The 19,550-nt window shown below is 38.4% G+C and overlaps 1 protein-coding gene across 12 annotated transcripts in view; it reads left to right on the top strand.

The window, feature by feature from the left end:
• Positions 1 to 19,550, top strand: part of ZMYND8 (zinc finger MYND-type containing 8) — a 102,209-nt gene that overhangs the window by 51,334 nt on the left and 31,325 nt on the right. For 11 of the 12 annotated variants that reach the window (XM_063145704.1, XM_063145712.1, XM_063145687.1 and 8 more), the window contains 7 exons: positions 8,827 to 9,045; positions 10,363 to 10,476; positions 12,540 to 12,632; positions 14,176 to 14,263; positions 15,239 to 15,294; positions 16,579 to 16,656; positions 18,815 to 18,930. In XM_063145704.1, the coding sequence (XP_063001774.1) occupies positions 8,827 to 9,045; positions 10,363 to 10,476; positions 12,540 to 12,632; positions 14,176 to 14,263; positions 15,239 to 15,294; positions 16,579 to 16,656; positions 18,815 to 18,930 (764 nt within the window). The remainder of the gene's footprint in view (positions 1 to 8,826; positions 9,046 to 10,362; positions 10,477 to 12,539; positions 12,633 to 14,175; positions 14,264 to 15,238; positions 15,295 to 16,578; positions 16,657 to 18,814; positions 18,931 to 19,550) is intronic. The other variant, XM_063145762.1, reaches the window with a different exon arrangement.

Here is a 19,550-nt window from a genome sequence, read left to right as displayed (position 1 = left end):
CAACAGCTTCCCTGGAATCAGATGGAAGGGAGATAGAGAGCTGGGTGTCATCAGAATACTGATGGCACTACACTCCAAATCTCTGAACAACCTCCCCTGGTGGTATTTATGTTGATGTTAAAAAGCACAGGGAACAAGATGGAATCCTGTGAGACACCATAGCCCAATAGCCATGGCAACAAGCAGCAATCCGCTAGCACCACCTTCTGGAACTGACCATCCAGAAAAGACTGGAAGCACTGTAAAACAGTGCCTTCCAATTCCATCTTGCTAGGCCATCCAGGGTGATACTGCAGTCAGTGCTATCAAAAACAACTGGAAAGACTAGCAGAAGTGGCAAGGGTGCACACCTGTCAGTTTTCAGCATAGGTCATCTACCAGTTTGACCAAAGCTGTTTCTTTTCCATAGCTTGGCCTGAAGCCAGATTGAAATGGGTCTTAATAATCTGCCTTATCCAAGAAAACCTGGAATTGAGAATCCATCACATGCTCAAACTCCTTAACTAGGAATAGAATACTGGACATTGGCTGGAAAAGATCCAACATCAATCCAACATTGAAGGAGATTCAAGCAAGGTTTTACTACCACTTCCTTAAGACTAGATGGTCGAATGCCTTCACACAAAGAGGCATTCATCAGTCCTCTGACCCACTAAGCTAGTCTCCCTTTGGCATCCTCAATATTCCTGTATGGAAATGGGGCAAGAATATATGTGGTAAGCCTTGCTCCTTCAAAACTCCTGCCCACTTCCATCGTTCATACAAACTGAAAAGTATTCATAATAGCGGGACCAGTAGTTTGCCAAATGTACATCCTGTAGACCCACACTATTTCTTTGGCATCCAAGTCGGAGCAGATCCAAGGTCTTATTCTGCAAAATGTCTCAGATATCATTGAGTAGTCATAACTGCTACTATGTATTGTAGTTTTTAGTAACCACTTTGAGATGAATTAATACAGGTAGGGCCTGTTCAGACAACATGCTAAGCCATGGTTAAGCTGCTAACCCTTTTGCAGCAAATGGTTAGTGAGCGTGTTTAAACCGTGGTTATGAATGATTCACATAAAATACTGTCATGGTTCACACAACATGCTAAGCCATAATGTTTAGCTCAAAACACTTAACTGTCATGGTTTAACGTGTTGTCTAAACAGGGGCATAGTGTGCCTTTAGTGTTACGGCTACCGGCAAATTATTGTGAATATGAGGAAATACATTTGGAATTGAAAAGTTTTGCAACTGGAGTGTCATTTGATAAATTGAGGCCTGAACATGCAAAACAAAAAAAGGAGTTGGAGAACAGACTAGGGTGGGCCATTTATGACTTAGGTAGGGCTTGTTTACTTCAGGAAGCATGCCAGAGATTTTGAATTCAAGATTGTTCTCAATAAATTCATCTTTTAAAATGTGAGCATAAAACTCGAGGATGATCACTACCTTAGAGCAATCAGCTTATTTCATGCCTAGATAGAACTGTATAAATTTCATCTATGTTTGCCTACTTACCAGTAGTAGCATTGTTTACACAGTCATTTATTTTAAGGTGAAACAATGGGGGCAATCTGAACTTTGTTTTTTGATTGGGTAAAGAGAGTTTGAGATTGTAGTGATATAATCAATTGTATTTGTCTGGGTTTGGTTGATCATGGGGGCAGGAAGCCATTGTGGCTTCTCCACCTCTGTGCAGGGCTATCATTTACATCATTACCTGCACTACAGCATGGGTTGGCGCATCATCTGAACTTGGTGCGGCTGGGGTGGCTTCATACTGACCCTACAACCCACAACTTGCAGCGTGGATAATTATGTAAACAATGGATGCATGCACAGCACCCATGGGGGTGAGAAGAAACCACGATGGTTCCCCCCCTGTGAATGTCTGAACACCCCCATTCTTACACATATAAAGAAGGATGAATGTATATAAGAGATTGGAAGTTCCTGTGTCTGTTTATTTGGTTTTCTAACTTTGGAAATACTGGGAATGTCAAGTCTCAAGTGTGATCTTTGTGTTTTGCTGAAGGTGTACCTTGGAGGCCCAAGGAACATGGATGAGGAGCACTCTCAAGCCTCAGACCTAGTTTGCACTAGAGAATTTCTCCTAATTGGAGCATTGGGGCCACTTTAGTTTTAGTACAGTTTGGCATGTGTTCCCTATCTTTGCTTATTTTGTCAATCAATATTGTATTCATTGCTCTTTAGCCACACTACTGCTATTTATGTTGCAATTTTTAAAAAAAATGGTACTTGATCTACCAATTTTTAAGTTGCAAAATGTGTAGGATATTATGTTTAGTTTTGGGTGCTACACAGTTGGCTATCATCTTTTTGAGGAGACATGGTGTCAGGACACTTCTTTACTCTATTTTCAGGGGTTTAGCATCTTTGCCTTACCAGCGATTAAACATGGTTCTCACAGGAGAGCAAGTGGAGGGCTAGCAACTTTAATTTCAGTTGAGGTCAAAGGAAACATCCAGCAAAGGGACTGGTCTGACAGTGAGTATATTCAGACAGACCAGATAGCTAGCAAATATCTGGGGTTTATTCTTTGCATTAATGTATACTTTCCAGTGGGCAGGAAAATGGTTTCAGGTTTGGTCGTCCCTGCAAACATGCTGGATAAAGTTGAATAATTACTGCCTGGTGCTGACATCCTATTAGTTGGGGACTTTAATATGAGGATTGGCCAGGATATAAACAGTTTTATAAGAAAATATGCAGGCTAGCCTAGAGGCTTCATCACATCTTATTTGGACCTCCTTGGATAAGGTGTTGAACAAACTGGACTACCATCTGTCAGGGATGCTTTAGGGTGGATTCCTGCATTGAGCAGGGGGTTGGACTCGATGGCCTTGTAGGCCCCTTCCAACTCTGCTATTCTATGATTCTATGAAACAAGGGGTCTACATCTTGATTTGCCCTTCAGATTTGGGTTCTACAGCCTCTGTGTCACTGATTGCAACAACTCATATGGATTTTATACTTTTTAAACTCAAACAGTGCTTTGGTCTCTTTGTCATTTTTCTCCTGGGTTTGCTCATTTGATATACATAATTGACCAGAAAATGACCACCTACCCCTGATTATGACCTTCTCCACTTGTATTGTGCCACCACCAGTGATATGTCACAATCTGGGGGGTACTGCCCCTGGTAAGCGACATCTTAAATGGAATGTGGGTCTTAGTGAGAAGATAGCAACCCTGCTAAATTCCCAACAAATACTAAAATGGGAGGCATCTTGCAATATCACTCAAGTCAGACATTTATGATATTTTTTCCCCAACATCACTTCTGTGATGAATCCCCAGCTGACTATAGTAGGTCTGTTACAGACGGGAACCAAAAGGAAGAGTTAGTTTGACCAGGAATGCAAATTAAAACAGCAGGCTCTGCACAAACTCCAGAATAGAGTTAGGGTGTATAGATTAAATTCCTCAACTCAATTGCTGACCCAGTTTCATTCCAAATATAAGCAGCTCTTGAAAGCTAAGAAACTCTCCTATTATAAAGATCAATGGAGACAACTGGGACTCTGTATAATACAAAAACATGATAGGATGTCCTGGGAATTGGTAGCCATGGGTACATGAGCATATAATTTCATTCCTGATGCACATATTTCAGCTGAGACGTGGTTCCAACATTTTCCAGCTATCTATAGCAGTACCCAGAGTGAGTCAACTTACAAATGCACAATTCCTGATCTAGACTCACCACCAGTGTGGCCTACAATCTTTGATTTAGAGTGCAGGCAGCTGATCGATACTCCTGTCTTTAGGGAAAGCCCCAAAGGAGGATATGGTGCCTCCTGAGTTTTTTAAACTGAATGCTTGTTGATGGTTCCCTATTCTTACAAGGCTGTTTTTTGAAATTAATAATGCTTGTGTTATTCCCTTAAACAGGAAACAAAGCATCATCTACACAAATTATTAAAAAGGCAATCACTCTATAGCCTTCTGGACATATCCTCCAAGCTATATATCTGTCATCTTTTAAATAAGCTGGAGGACTGGGCAGAGATGACAAAACTTTTTCATCCAGAGCAGGCAGGTTTTCATAGAGTTCACAGTACAATAGGCCATTGTAATACCTTGAAGACCTTGGCTCAGAAGTATACCATCTGCCAAGGAAAATGTCTTTATGTTGCATTTATTGACCTCACATCAGTCTTTGATTCCATCAATAGATCGAGATTGTGGGGAAAGTTTGAGAGGACTGATATTGACAGATGACTTCGTAGATTACTGTTTGAATTGCATTCCAACTTTATGGCTAGGGTGAGAGTAAATCACTAAGGGTCCCTATCTGATCTGATTTTATTGAAGAGAGGCATCAATCAGGGTTGTCTGCTGGCTCCTTTTTTATTCAGTTTTTATATTAATGATATAGTTTAGGCTATGAAGTCACACAAATCCCCCCCTTCGTTCAGTGGGTGTAAAGTCTCAATCTTACTGTATGCAGATGACATTGCACTCATGTCTTATGCTGAGATTGGACTTTGAAGAATCTTAGCTGATTACTGTGAAAATGAGAAGTTGAGGATTAACTATTACAAAACAAAAATTGTGGTGTTCGGTGGTAGCAGACTTAAACACAGGTGGACAATTAATGCTAAACCATTAGAGCAATGCCCCTTCTTTAAATACCTGGGTGTTACATTCCAGGATTCTCTATCTTGGAAGGTACATCTTAATACAGCTTTAACAACTGCCTGTCGTACAGTGGGGGGTGGGGGTTTATTTTAAAATACTTATTTTTCAAGGGAGGCCAATTAATAGACCCTACTCTCAAAATATTTCAGGGTAAAGTGATCTCACAGTTGCTATACAGGGTAGAAATCTGGGGCTGGAATTAGCTCTTGCCCACCTGGAAATAGTTCAAAATAATTTCTTAAGGAAAATCTTGGGTCTCCCTCAGGGCACTCCTGCCTCCCATTTAAAGATGGAGGCAGGACTGCCCTCAATTTCTGTAAGAGCCAATCTGTCATTTTTAAAATATTTCAAAAAACTTGATAGTCTCCCTGAAGACCACTTAGTAAATCCTGCTACTTGTATACTGGGAGGGGAACCAGTGGGCAAATACGTTGTCCCACACTCTACAAATGTACTCTCTACCCTTGTTAGAGGACATTAAGTCCTGAGACACACACAAAAAACTTCGTGACTGACTCCTTGAGCAGAATGCTAGCTGAGATGCTGGTTTGATGCAGCACTCAAAGTTCTCCCTGTGGTACCCCCATTTAAGAAAAATAAATTTACCTCTCCGTATCTATGTAATCTTACTGATGCACCACTAAGAAAGGCCTTTACAAGCCTGTGCTTTCCGTCTGTGCCCATGGCATATCTTGAGGGCAGGTTTCGCAAAGTTCCCGTGGAGCAGCCTCTCTGCCCTGTGGCCAGGGGCAGGTGGAAGACATAAAACATTGCCTGCTTTATGAAGCAGTTAGAGGTAAAACACTGGGAAAGATTGTTGCTAAATTCACAGGCTCTGAAGTGGAATGTATTCATTATTTTATGTCAGCTACCAAGTGGCCATCTTTACCCTATTGACTCTTAAAATTAGAAAGAGAACTGTATCTACTAATCCTGTTAGACATCTTGCTAAATTGTAGTCTCGGATTAGTTTTAGTACTAGGATTTCCTTCGTTATAGCCATAACTGCAGTTAGGTATTCAGGATTTTATTTGTATTTTAGCAATTAATTGCTGTTGGGTTTTTGCATGATGATTATATATTTTATTATTTCTATGTGTATGTTTGATTTACTGTGTTATGACCTGTGGTTACAACAATAAACTAGTACTATAGTTGGATAATACATGAAGACTACATGAAAAGATTAGGATCATATTAATAATTTCTTTTTACTTTGATCTGGCCCATTGTTGAATAGTTTATGTTTATAAGCATTTACATTTTCATAAAATATATCTTAGCTAGCATATAATGTGTGTGTATCTTTGGCACACTTGTATGTGGGCATTTAAAACATGCACTAGTGAAATTGCACAGATTTTAGTACCATACTTTTCTCTATAAGGTTTAGTGAATCTTGAAATATTTTTTTCTATAGTGCTGCGTTAAATCTGCAGAATGGCTTTCTTCACAAAGTTTTTCGAGTCAGAAAATAATAGAATTTCTAATGTAAATACATACAATTCCTTTTGGCTTTTCTTGTACAGAATGTTGACAGTATCCACTTAAAGACCAAATTGTACTTTGCTTTGAATGTGGCAAATGCTTTGCTAAAAAAGAATGTGGAATCAGTGCTTTCTGAATCTAAGCTAGATTTATTCAGTATAGGTTAAGCAATTGCCTTCTTGAGAACAGAAGGGACCTTAACCTCCCACACAGAAGTATTTACCACCTCTGAGATTCAAGTCTTCAACCCACCCACACCCAGCAGAGTTTCTTACTTTGGTAGGCAAAAATCCAGAGGTTAGGTCACAAATCTCGAAACAAGATGCCCTCATTTGCAGAGACCTGCTTGTCAGGCATGGGGGAAAGGGCTTTCTCCTATGTTGCTCCCAAACTCTGAAATGTACTTTGGAGTTGTGAGTGGTTCCACGTGCTTTGCATTCAGGAAGGGGGTTAAAAAGGAACTTTTTAACAGCTTTTAAAATTGTTAATGGTTTTTAATGTTTTTGCTGTGTTACTATCTGATTGTGACGTTTATGTTTTGGACCTTTTGTAAGCCGCCTTGATTGGTCTTGGAAAGGTGGGATAGAAATACTATAATAAATAGACAGATAAATAAATAAAATGTGTTTGTATATTGCTATTGACAGATACTCCAGCTTTTCTGAAGTTTGAAGAAAAAGCAAATAAGTATGAGAGAGGAACATGATGAGAAACCATGTCCTTGATTTATAATCCTGGTTTAGTCAAATGAGCCAGTCAGCATCAGTCAAGCCACACATTTTTGTATTCTAATAAGTAGAAAATAAGTAGACGAATAATCCCCTTCGTGTAAATTTTGAGCTGAAGTTGCTCACTTCAGAGATTCGGACCACCTCTGAACTGAGGCGCTCTGAAGCAAAGCGGGCTTGGCTGAAAACTTCGGCCCTGCTTCAGTGAGTTGCTTTGTTTGTTTGAAAGCCTAATATGAAGCATCTGCCTGCCCCCAACCCTCCATAAAAGGAAAATACCAAGCAGAGGGAGGCAGAAGAGGGGGTGTCATTTTGTGAATGACAGCTCTACCTTCCAATCAAAGAATGATTCTACCTCTTTAATCACAGTGCTTTTGGGAGGGATGTTGATGCAACATGTCAGAAGTTCTCTTTGCAAATTTACTCTCTTAGGTGCAGCAACGCGTCAAGAGTTTGTGGACTTGGTGGTTGGTTTTGCTTCTGCGACTTACAGCTTCCCTTATTCCAATCTACACCAATCCTTTCCTAAAATCCAATTCTTTGCATCCTAATTTTTGTAATTTACTCTGGCTGTTGCTTGCGTCTGTCTTTGCTTGTAATATATGTTGTTAGTTATAAGAAAGTCACCTTCCAATCATCATCACCCCAGCTCTCATTCTGGTCATAGAAGTATTGGATTGAATTTCAGTGTTATTTGTAGGCCTCTCTGTGTAAGTGAAGATAATGTTTAATACCTGTCTGACAATGTATCTGTGTTTGTTGTTGTTTGACTGCTGTCCTATTAACGCATTCTCTCTCATGAAATTCAGAGAGTGGAGATGTGCTTATTGACCCCTCCCTCTCCATCTGGGTTGGGCCATTGGGCATTTCCAATGGCCCAACCCAGCTAGGCATTTGAGTTGAACTTCTACAGCATGGAGCTTGGGATGGGTAAAAGCAGAGGCAGCAGAACCATTGTGATCCATTCTCCCTACTCCTGTCCATGTCTGTCTCATACCGTTCTTCATTCATCTTAACTGCATAACCTCTGGACCAATCTTTCTGCATTGTTGTAGGCAACTTGCCTAGGGGGCACCTCTAGGTTGTAGGGTATCCAAGTTTCAATTTTTGGTTTTTTTTTTTTAATCTAGAACTTAAAGGCTCTCCTTGAACAAACCCCCTGCCCCAGACCTTATTTCTCTAAAACCTGCAACCTCATCCGCTCAGAAGGGGCTGCTTATACTTACAAATTTCATTCAGTTTTGACAAAACATGGAAGTCTTGTAGCAATTCATTGATTTTCCTATTGCATCTGAAGCTTTTGGCAAACAAAGCAAGGGTCTGCTTTGAATCTGATCCAAGGCTCCCAACTGAAGAAATCGCTCCCCCCCCCCCTCCAAAGTGGGTTCCAAAGCAAATTTTTCTTCGGTGCACACTCCTACTAATAAATGTGTTATTTATTTCAGGCCTTTGGCCTGGCAGCAAGCTAGTTAACATGGAACAGGAAGCAAGCACCATCATAGATGGGTTAAAGCCCACCTCAACCCAGCTATGGCTGCTGTTTGCTTAAAAACAAAACAATCACAGATTATTAATTGCATGAATACTGTCAAGTCTAGTTTGGTCCTAATTAAGGAGCCTCAGAACATCTGAAGTGTGAAACTGCACCTCCCTTTGAGCAGAAGTAGGTGACCTGGTGCCTTCAGATGTTTTGGAGTACAACTCCCATGAACCCCAACTAGCATAGCCAATCATCAGGGATTATGGGAGCTGTAAACCATCTGGAGAACACTGGGTTGCCTGCTCCAGTCTTAAGGGATATATGTAAGCTGAATGAGAGAATGGAACTGCATAAACACTTAGGCGGGTTCTATTACATGCTGATGGGGTGGTGTGGTGATGTTTGATTATTATTTTTATTTGAAAATGCAAATTTGTTTTGAAACCAAACCTGTCTTTCTTGCCTACATTTCAGTCAGAACTAAGACATGGTCCGTTTTACTATATGAAGCAGCCACTCACCACAGACCCTGTTGATGTTGTACCGCAGGATGGACGAAATGATTTCTATTGCTGGGTTTGTCATCGGGAAGGCCAAGTCCTCTGCTGTGAACTCTGCCCTCGGGTTTATCACGCTAAGTGTCTGAAACTGACAGCGGAGCCAGAGGGGGATTGGTTTTGCCCAGAATGTGAGGTTAGTTTGATATGAGGTGCATATTTGTGTCATTGCTATTAGTTTTTCACCTCTCAGAACATTGTTCTCTTTCCATCCAGTTTGACTACCTGGTCACTTCATGGAAAGGTAGAGAAGGAATAAAATAAAATAAGGCTTTTGCCAATATTTATTAGTTTATGATTTTCTTTGATTGATGTTTCCTTGCCTCACCCTTTATCATCTACATACGCTGTGTTCATTTTGTCAAGTACAACTGTGGGGGTGAGGGCAAAATTGTGTATGTATGTGGCCCCATTTACATTTTCCCCATCTTGGTAGAAGCTGCTCCCCTGTGATGTTTTCCTCATACCATTTTGATAAGCATTTGTATACCTGTGAGTAAGGCCAGTTGTAGGATTGGTTCCTCCTTAATTGTCAAGATGGGGGAAAATGGCCTTACCCATCTGTTTTCAGTATTTAATGCTTACTGGACAGTGTAGAAAGACTTCACAGGGAAGCCGTTTCTATACCATTAGCACGTTTTGTTCGTTGTCTCTATGAGGTTATTAGTATAAGGAACAAAAAAAATAGCAGAAAGTAATACAAGATAGATACCAGCAATCATTCTATGTATGGGTCTAATGTTTGCCTCACACACAATCTGGTTGTTACCCCAACATCTGAAAAAGTGGTACTCTCTGTCCTTTCAGATTGAAAGTGCATAATTACAGCCCTCTACACTTATAAGCAGTTTCAACTTTATTGCTTAGAAAAATTAGCATGTCTGAGTAAATTATCCATTGCTCTGGGTGTGATATTATTACTCCACTCAGGTTCCATTCCCCCCGTGGCACCAAGTCCCTCTCCTGTTACCTTTGATTTCTATTTTTTCACTATCTTCCTTTGTGTCCTATGCTTCTTGGACGTGATTGAGAGAGTAAACAAGATTTGCTCAAAAGCCCAGACACATTGGGTGGGATCCATAGGACTACTCTAAGTCTGAGTATGTCTGAGTCAAAGCCATGGATGGATCTGTCAGTTTCATAATTCAGTAATATTTGGGGGGTCAGCAAGCAACTGCCAGAAAATCATCCACAGTCTTGATCTTTTTTCCCCTGTAGGAGTGACACAATAAATATCTCTCCCTCTATTTTAGAGTACTATTTGGAAATCTAGCACACTTTCATGAATACAGGACAGTTGTTATACCCATTGCACCACTTAATGGGAAACAAATTTCATTATTTGTGTTTGCATGTGTCAGTAATCTGCATGTTCCATAATAATGAAGGGGAGTTGGGCTAGTCATCTCTACACATTTTACAAATTTTCAGCATTTTTAATCTTTATTTTTAGAAAATTACTGTAGCGGAATGCATAGAAACACAGAGTAAAGCTATGACAATGCTCACTATTGAACAGCTATCCTACTTGCTCAAGTTTGCACTACAGAAAATGAAACAGCCAGGGGTAAGAATAATGTATTGATACTTGACTCGGTTGTATATTATTTGTTTATGGATAATCAGTCTTTAGATTTATAGCTGCAGATAAAGCACTCTAGGACCATCTTACCCTATGTCAGGGATGGGCAGACTTGTCGAATCTACTGTGTTTGTTAAACTAAAATCCCAAGATTCACCAACCAGAGTCAGGTAAAAAAGTCATGCACTTAGAATTAAAGAACAAGGTATGTCTGAGCTCGTTCTGAGCCTAGGGATTTGTTTTCACTACCAGAGCTAAACTTAACTCACAGTCCCTCCAAACACAAGTCCACTCCTGGTTACTTTAAGGTTTCCTCATTTCAGCAAACTAATTTAGGTGGAAAAAGTAATATTGTTGTTGCTGTTGTGAAACAAGTGTGAATTAGAAGCCTTTGCCAATCTACTGCAAATTACACAAGCATCTAGTATCATCTGCCATCCCTGTCCTATGTAATATACAGTGGAACAACATTGGCTGCTTACCACCACTGCTGCTAAAAAGAAAAGAAAGCAAATTGCCTGTACCCTAAGCAGCGAAGGAGTTTACCATTCAAATTCAAATGAATTGCATGCCACCTATAATTTCACCCAAGAAGTTTGTTCATATGATTGGCCATAGTTCGTGTTCCAGGAATAGAAACTGATGCTACTGTTCCACTAAAGTTATTTCTAAGAGTTGCTTTAGAACTTGACCCATTGAAGAATAAGGTGCTAGAAATATGTTTCCATCTCTCTTATACTTCAAAATAGCTTTATAATTGGATTTCTGTCCCTTCCCATTCTGTCTCTGTGTTTACTTGAAGTGCTGTTAACAAATGTTAACTGTTCAAATTTGTTGCCATTAATGTAACAATAAGGCCATGATTTGGAAGATGATGAATGCATGTTCTCACAGCCTTCGCTTAGGTTTTCCAGTGATAGAAAAATTCTAGTTCTACTTCATTGAATCATGATTGAAATGTTGTAAAGACCAAGGTTTGGCAGAACATAGATTAGATTCTTGTGGCACTTAACAAATATAATTTACATACAGTGAAGTATTGAATTGATATATAACTTTTACCAGTAATGCTAGAACACTGGGAAAAGAAATATTTAGAAAATGAAGAGAGAGCGAGCAAAAGCATAATCTATGTGATTTCCTCTTGTTGCTGTTGTTTTAAAAAATGTACTATTTGATATGTATGCTTGACAATTCATTATCCCATATTTATTATTAACATTTATATAACACCTTATCTGCTAAAAAAGATCTAGCTCGCTAAGGCTTTTTTCTGTCTACTTTTCACTGGACAGACTGTGACACTGGTATGAGTCTGGACGTTAGCTAGGTTTGAGTGATTAATATCTAATAAAGCCCGAAAATGCAAATACATTATGGTTATAGGGCAGTATCCAGTGAGGTGCAGTTGCTAATGTAAATTACGTTGCTCTAGCTAGCGTAAACTACTCTAGAGCAGTGCAATAGCGTTAGCTGTCATGCTGATTTCTAGAGTTCCACCAGAGTAATTTATGCTAGCTCAATATGAATTATGTTAGTGGTTCCACCCTGCTGGATACTGCCAAAATGTTGCATTAATTTCTGTAAAGCATAAATCTAAGATTGTTCATGTTGATTCAAATATATATTTCACAGTTGGCCATGGGATTCATATATAAGTTGGAAATGATAAATTTGAAAGCTGCTCAATGTTGGTAATATGTGAAATCCTGCTCTTTGAGGCTTTTATTTGATTACAGAAATCCTAACAGAATTAAGATGATGAGTTTTAGTCAATTTGATTAAGTAAAAGGCACATTGCTTTTTTGATTGTGCGTGTCATAGCATGTATCATTTCAAAGGGGATATTGCTCTTTTTCTCTCGCAAGAAGTAATGCTTCTTCTAAATTGTCCTTGCCACCTGCAGTTTTTAGAAGTGTGTGTGTATTATAATCTGCCTGATTAACTGCAGCATCTTTTTATTTGATCAAAAGGTTTTAAATAATTAATCTAACAAACTGAATGGAATTAACTTTCCGTCCATAACTTTTTTGTGTTTATTTAAACAGACAGAGCCATTTCAAAAGCCAGTTTCACTGGATCAACATCCAGATTATGCAGAATACATCTTTCACCCAATGGATCTTTGTACATTAGAAAAGGTTGGTTGGCAGCAAGGAGAAGAACCCTATTTAGTTCTATTAGATTGTTACTATGCTTATAACTATATATATTCTCTCTTTCTAAAATCAGTACACTTCTCCATTTATATGATAAATAAGTTTTCCCTTTCAACATCATGGAATCCATTAGCCGTTCCAAGTATAGTGAAAGCTTAATTCTCCATTTGTATAGATGCCCATATGTGTGAATTTGGAACTGGCTCAGTGTAGCATAATTTACAACCGTGTTATGGAAATTTTCGCTATGGGCTTACTTAGCAAGAAGGGGTTTTTTTAGAACACAATAAAACTCCTTTATAGACTGAGAAAAATAAACATTCACAAGGTTTATAAAAGATATATTTTGTCACACCTTAAATTGAGGTTTCCTTCTCTAGAGATGAAATTGGAACTATTTTGTATCCGGGTACAATGATAATTTCCAATAGTATATATGACCTACACTGTGGGGCAGTTCATACATAACAACAGCCCATGGGTTAAACAACCGATGAGCTGTTGAGGATGAGCATGAGAGAGCATGCACACTGCCTGCAGCATGCCAGTCACTTCCATTTTTAATCAATAACCTACGAACGGCTTGTTTGTAGGTTGTTGAGTGTGATGGGCAAATCCAGACAGTTGGGATGTTAGGGGCTAAATAACTCAGTAGTTAACGCAAGGTTTGTTATTGGGTTAACCGCTGGGTTGTTTAGATGCTAAACAATGCATTGGTCCAGGCTCGCACATTACGCTCAACAACCTACACATGAGCTAATGTAGTTGGTTAAGTGAAAGCAGAAGTGGAAAGTAACGCGCTTTCTTTCTCCCACTCATGCAGATAATGGTCTTTTCACCTCCCATATCCATGACATACTCAAATACTAACATACTCTTAAGCTGAATTTGATTGAGTTGATATGAGGAGAGATTCTAGAAACACTCAGAATGAGAATTGATTGAGATGAATAGACAGTTTATCTCCGTTATTTAAGATAGTTGCAAACTGCATTAGAGTGTCTTTTTTCCACTGTTCACAGATTTGAAGATGACTTTGTAACTATGAACACCATTTTTAAAAAATAAAAAATGTCACTGTTCTAAAAGCAAGTAATTGTAATTCTGTTCAATCAATTTTTGTCTCATGCATTATGGTACTCTAAACATATCTCCCACCTTTCATATGTGAAGTAGAAATGATATTAGTAACACTGATGTTAAGAATCCTGTAACTTTGCCAAAACTCCTAAATTGTGTTTAATATAATATTGTGCTTAATATATCACAATGATATGCAAATGAAATTAATGTCCAAAATAATGCATATTTGATTATATCCAAGAGCTTCTTGAATTTGAAAGAGCTAAAACATTTGACAATAAGCTCACTTTGATGCATCTAATCAGACCTAGGTTTGACCTTTTCATTCATTTATATATAATTACTACACTAGTGCTAGGATTTTTTTATAAAATGGCTAGCTCCTGGATTTAAACATTATTTTTCATTTTCTAATACATTTTTGATACTCTCTTTCCCCCAGAATGTTAAAAAGAAGATGTATGGTTGCACTGAAGCTTTTTTGGCTGATGCCAAATGGATTTTGCACAACTGCATTATTTACAATGGGGGTAAGTATGTGCCTGTTTCTTTGAAGACAATACATATATCAGTCTGTATACAGTAGACTAGGTTATGGTAACGTCACTACAAATGACAGGCTGATCAACGTAACATAAGGACTTGGAATCTAAGAGACGATTTTCATTAACTTCCCGTCTGTGCTGCAGCCCCTTTTGCCACCTCCCATGGAGTTCCAAAGAGATCAACAGCCATACAGAGTGGATTTGGAAGGGAGAATTAAGAGGCTGCAGTGGGGAGGGGAATTGCCAAAAAATCGCCTCTCCTCATTCCTCTGGTAGAAGCCCCTGCTGGATCCATCAGTCATCAAGGGCTTAAAAAATCAAAGGAGATGTTTCTTCTGGATCGTGCTTATGATGAATACAACACCCCCTCTCTTCCCATTTCAAGAATCTCCTAAATAAAATTGGAAGATAGATCCATTTGAAATAAAGTTTTTAATTTAAATTCTGTAAAAGGCCTTCTGAAAGTAAACCAAATGTTTCAAAAGTTTCATGTTGTGATTAGCTATTCCAGTTGTTTTGTTTTTTAAATGCAATATGTTTTGGTCCTCCTTTACAACTTTAAAACTTGGTCTGACTTAATTGTGTGATGTTCTTCAAGTTGGTTGGTTTCATAAGGAGGTAGGTTGAAAATGTGTACTGAAATGTCTACTGTGAGAATGGTGATATATAACACTAATGCCATCTAAGCATTACTATTTAAATAGAGGGAAGATTATTTCCAAAGTGCTGTGACCATGTTATGCCTGGGTTCAGGAATGGATGAAAGCCTTATTTTTTTATGCAACTTTATTTGTACTGGCAGTTTCAAAATAGCTATTTATAATTCCCTTTTTAAAACGTTATGGATACCAAACAGTAAAATAAAAACAGAAATTTTTATTTTAGGATAAAAAATACACATAGCAAGAGTTTAGTACAACAGAGATTTGATTAGACATCTTTGCTTATCTGTTTCCTCAGGAAATCACAAATTGACACAAACAGCAAAAGTCATAATCAAAATCTGTGAGCATGAGGTACGTATTCCCTAGTTAGCTTTTATTATTATATCAATTAAAATGTAATATATATTTTTATAGAATCATGGTTGAAAGGAACCGTATAATAGTTGCGTATGACATCAATCTATAAAATGAGTTAGAACTTTATTCTTTCCTGCACAAAAAGAAGCTACTGTCCAGAGTGGTAGGTTGCGATCCTATACTCATTTTCCTGGGAAAAATTCCATTGAACTCAGTGGAGCTTACGTCTGAATAGAATTGTATAAGATTCCAATGCATCTCAAGCATATAGGCTAGATTGTTTTTATTAGGAAATTGGCTGTTCATATTTTATTTTATTATAGGGATCGGTAAGTAAGTTCAAAAAGAGTGTGTGTGTGAGAGAGAATGTTATAAGGAACAGGTCTACAACACGGAGAAGGTTTGGCTCCTAAAGCTAATTACAGGGTTTTTTCTGAGCGAACTCTTGGAATTTAGAGCAGGAGGCATTGATTTCAGTAATATGTGTTTATTTGCATGGCACAGCTACCATAATTTGCATGTAAAGGTAATGCTCAAATGGTGGGTATGTTGGGGTTTTGTAGAAGATGCAGTTTTGAAAATCTGGGCATAGATATGGCATTGCAAAGCTGAAAATGACTTTGTCAGCATACCTTAATAAGACAATCCATCATTATGGAAACAGACCACTATCCGCACAACAGAACTTTCCCAGTCTCTCCTCCCCCTCTGCAGCTTTTTGACCCCAAATCTTATCCAGCTGATTCTCCAACCATCCAAAGCTGAATATAGGTTGGGCTATCTGCATGGTGGGCTGCATGGGGAAAATGGAATTTGCTCCACTGGAAATTGCCATTCTGTCAGTGGATTGACACAACTGGATGTTGACCACTAGTTTCAATTATTGTACAAGAATGTTACCAAAACCTAACCTACATTCTGTAGTTGCTCCACATAAATTCTAAAGATTTTTTTGAAAAATTATATGAATCTTCCCATTTGACCCATTGTTTTTATCTCTTTGCTCTCCAGCTGCTTTTATAAGAGGCTAAAACATGAATTACTTTAATGTCCAAAATATCATCATGATAATAAGTAGCCGGTCCACTGGGAAGCAACAAAAATTAGTGTGCTTTCATTCCTGAATGCACAGACCTGCAAAATCTAGAGACTTGTAAAATTCTCTACAATAGAAGATTATGAATGGCTGTCCATATTTTATTACAAGATAGAATAAAATAACAAATTCATTTAATCACACACTCCAACTCTTGCAATAACCAATCTTTTTCTTTACAGATGAATGAAATTGAAGTATGTCCAGAATGTTATTTAGCTGCTTGCCAAAAACGAGAGAATTGGTTTTGTGAGCCTTGTGTAAGTAAAACATTTTTTAAAAAAGATAAGTAACATGCATATCCAAATTCACAATAGTTTGTTTTTATGTTTCGGACTTAAAATCTGTGTACAGAATTATTATGCATAATAATTGCTCTCATGCTTAATACTTAAAAACTGTGTACGGTTCCTGACTGACCTGGAGAAATCTGCTAGTTTATAAACAAAACCTGCATGCTATAGCTATGTTTGATGTTGAACTGCAAAAGCTGAATTGCTTAGTTTGTTCATTTGTACATGGTCTTCCTGTTTCTTAGTAAAGACTTAGGGAGAACACATGGAAACTGTAGATTTTGCTAACACTTCCAAACCTTAACATCAGTTGGCACTACTATTTGAATTTGCACTTGTTTGGCTGTAATTTTATGTCACCATGTAGAACATGTAGATGTCAAATACATGTTGACTCTATAGAGAGTTGATTTCACGTATTGACCTGGTTTGCACATCACGGTGGCTATTCCTGAGTTGTTTAACCCAGGAATTTCCAAGGATGAACAGAGCATGCAGGCCAATTCTACTTTTCATGAAAACCCAGGAACTCCTGGGTTCTTTTGTCATGTGCAAACCCAGAAACTCTGGGTTCTATATGGGTTAAGCAGTTCAGAGTTAACCTATGGGTAATTGTTTGAATAACCCATAAAGAACCCAGACTTTTCAGGTTCACACATCACAAAACAACCCAGGAACTTGGGTTGTTAATTAAAAGCCGAAATGGCTTGCAAGTGGCTCTTGCGCTACACTCGTCTGCACAATTCCTGGATTAAACAACCCAAGAATTGCCACTGTGACATGCGAACTGGGTCAGTGGCTTAGAGTAAATCTCCTCTCAACCAATCTCTCTAGGGACTTTGACAAGCCTCTGTTCTCTCAGTCTCGTCTCCCACTGCCCTCAAGGCACTTCTGTAATAGGGGAATAACATTGTAGGCTAGCCCTTTCAAGACTTTTTTAATGGTGACTGAAATAATGTCTGTGAAATGCCTGCACTATTTAAAATGTGTATCACAAATGCTAATTAAGAAACACGTTTTCTGGACATGAAGGCCTGGACAATTTATCCATTGTTCGCATAGGGTTACATTTGATTCAGAGTTTTGGAGAGATTTCCTACCCTCTGGATTTCTCATATTTTTATGGATGTTTTAAGAATACAACCATCATTTGGGAATTCCCCTCTTTCTAGATTTTGAGTAAAAGATATCGAAATTGATACCAATTAGATGAGAGAAGCTGCTCAGGTTTGAAATCTTCAGCTAGTGAAGACCATCACTAGTTTCTTCTTGACAGAGTTTTGGGTAGCTGAGAGCACATTGTACTTGCACTCTAGCATCTCACTTGATCCTTTTTGCCTTTTGGACTGGTTATGATGCACAAGACCCTAAATGGCTTGGGCACAATATACCTGAGAGACTGCATCTACTCCTGTGTTCCATTAAACTTGATATTTAACAGAGACCACCCTCTTAAGTTTGCTATCCCTGCAGTTAGTACAGCAAAGGGGCATATAGAAGCATTAGCAGTGGCTTTCCCTCAGTTGTGTACATCTGCTTTCCCGATGATTCGTCAAAATTTAAACAAGTTTCAGAAGTGATGCAAAACTTTAAATTCCGGCTGACCTTTGATAACATGGGTGGAGTGGTTTGAGGAGGGAGTTTTGATAACTATGAGGTTTCATACAATTTAAATTAGTTAGTTGGTTAAGCAATGAGATTTGTTTTATGTTTGATATATTATTGTTCACTCTGGGCATTCAGAAAGGGCTAAGGTGCAAAATAAAATAATAAAAATATCTAAATCATTCCTCCTAAATTTAAAGGGAATGGACTTGCTCTTGAGCAGTGTCCTACTATTACTGCTAGTAAGTACTACTATAAACAGAACTGAAATTTTAAGAAAAGAGAAGACAAATACAATTCAGAATAATGAACAATTTTTGAAAGATGAAAAAATGTAAAACTATACTGTTGTCTGGAGAGAGATTGCATTATCTGTGTTTAGGAAGGTACTTTGCAATTTCTGGGCACTATTACAATCCATATCATAAAATCAAGTACTATCTTGCATGCCAGTGATTAGAAAGTAATACATGGCTTAAAATAGTTTCTCACTGTATGGTCACTATGCACTTTCCTCTAGAGCAATCCACACCCGTTGGTCTGGGCTAAACTCAAGGGTTTCCCATTCTGGCCTGCTAAAGCACTGAGGGATAAAGACGGTCAAGTTGATGCTCGTTTCTTTGGTCAACATGACAGGTGGGAGTTCAGTTAAATGGTGCTTGAATGGTTCAGTGATCCGTTTTCGGTATATTACTTATTGGTGGTGGTTGCTGTTACATTAGTTCTAGTGTTAGTATTTTTCTGAATTAGCAAATTTGAGTGCCCCATATTTGCTTCTTGCCATGTTCTTGCCATTGAAAAGTTTATTTTCTCATTCCAGTTAAATTTATTGTCTGGGTCATTATGTAGTTTTTAGATAGGTCTTTGATTTGATTTGTTTGTGGCAGAAGTAACTGATTATCATGAGATCAAACCATGTGTTTTTATGTACACATGATGCATTTGTAGTAATCTTTTTACAAATTTAAACCCTTAGGAATTATGTAATGCTGTCAGTTAAGGAGACCTAGACCACCAGCTTTGTAACATATAAATGTGAGAGATAAACAACTTAAGAGTTCCAAGATAATTTGCACAGGGTAGGGGTAATGGGTGAGCCTCCCTTCTCTGCCAGAGTGATTTTTTTGTGATAGTGGAAGTGGCCCCTAACCCAACTGCTCTATCACTATGGGGTGGGGGAAGTTTCAGGGCTGGCTCTGTAGCTAGCTGCAAACCTTAATGGTACAGCATGGGGGCAAAAGTGTTTACCCCTCATC

This window comes from Elgaria multicarinata, chromosome 1 (assembly GCF_023053635.1).
Source record: "Elgaria multicarinata webbii isolate HBS135686 ecotype San Diego chromosome 1, rElgMul1.1.pri, whole genome shotgun sequence".
NCBI classification, from domain to species: domain Eukaryota; kingdom Metazoa; phylum Chordata; class Lepidosauria; order Squamata; family Anguidae; genus Elgaria; species Elgaria multicarinata.
Note: the sequence above shows the minus strand (reverse complement) of the source record. Positions and strands in the feature narration are given on the sequence as shown.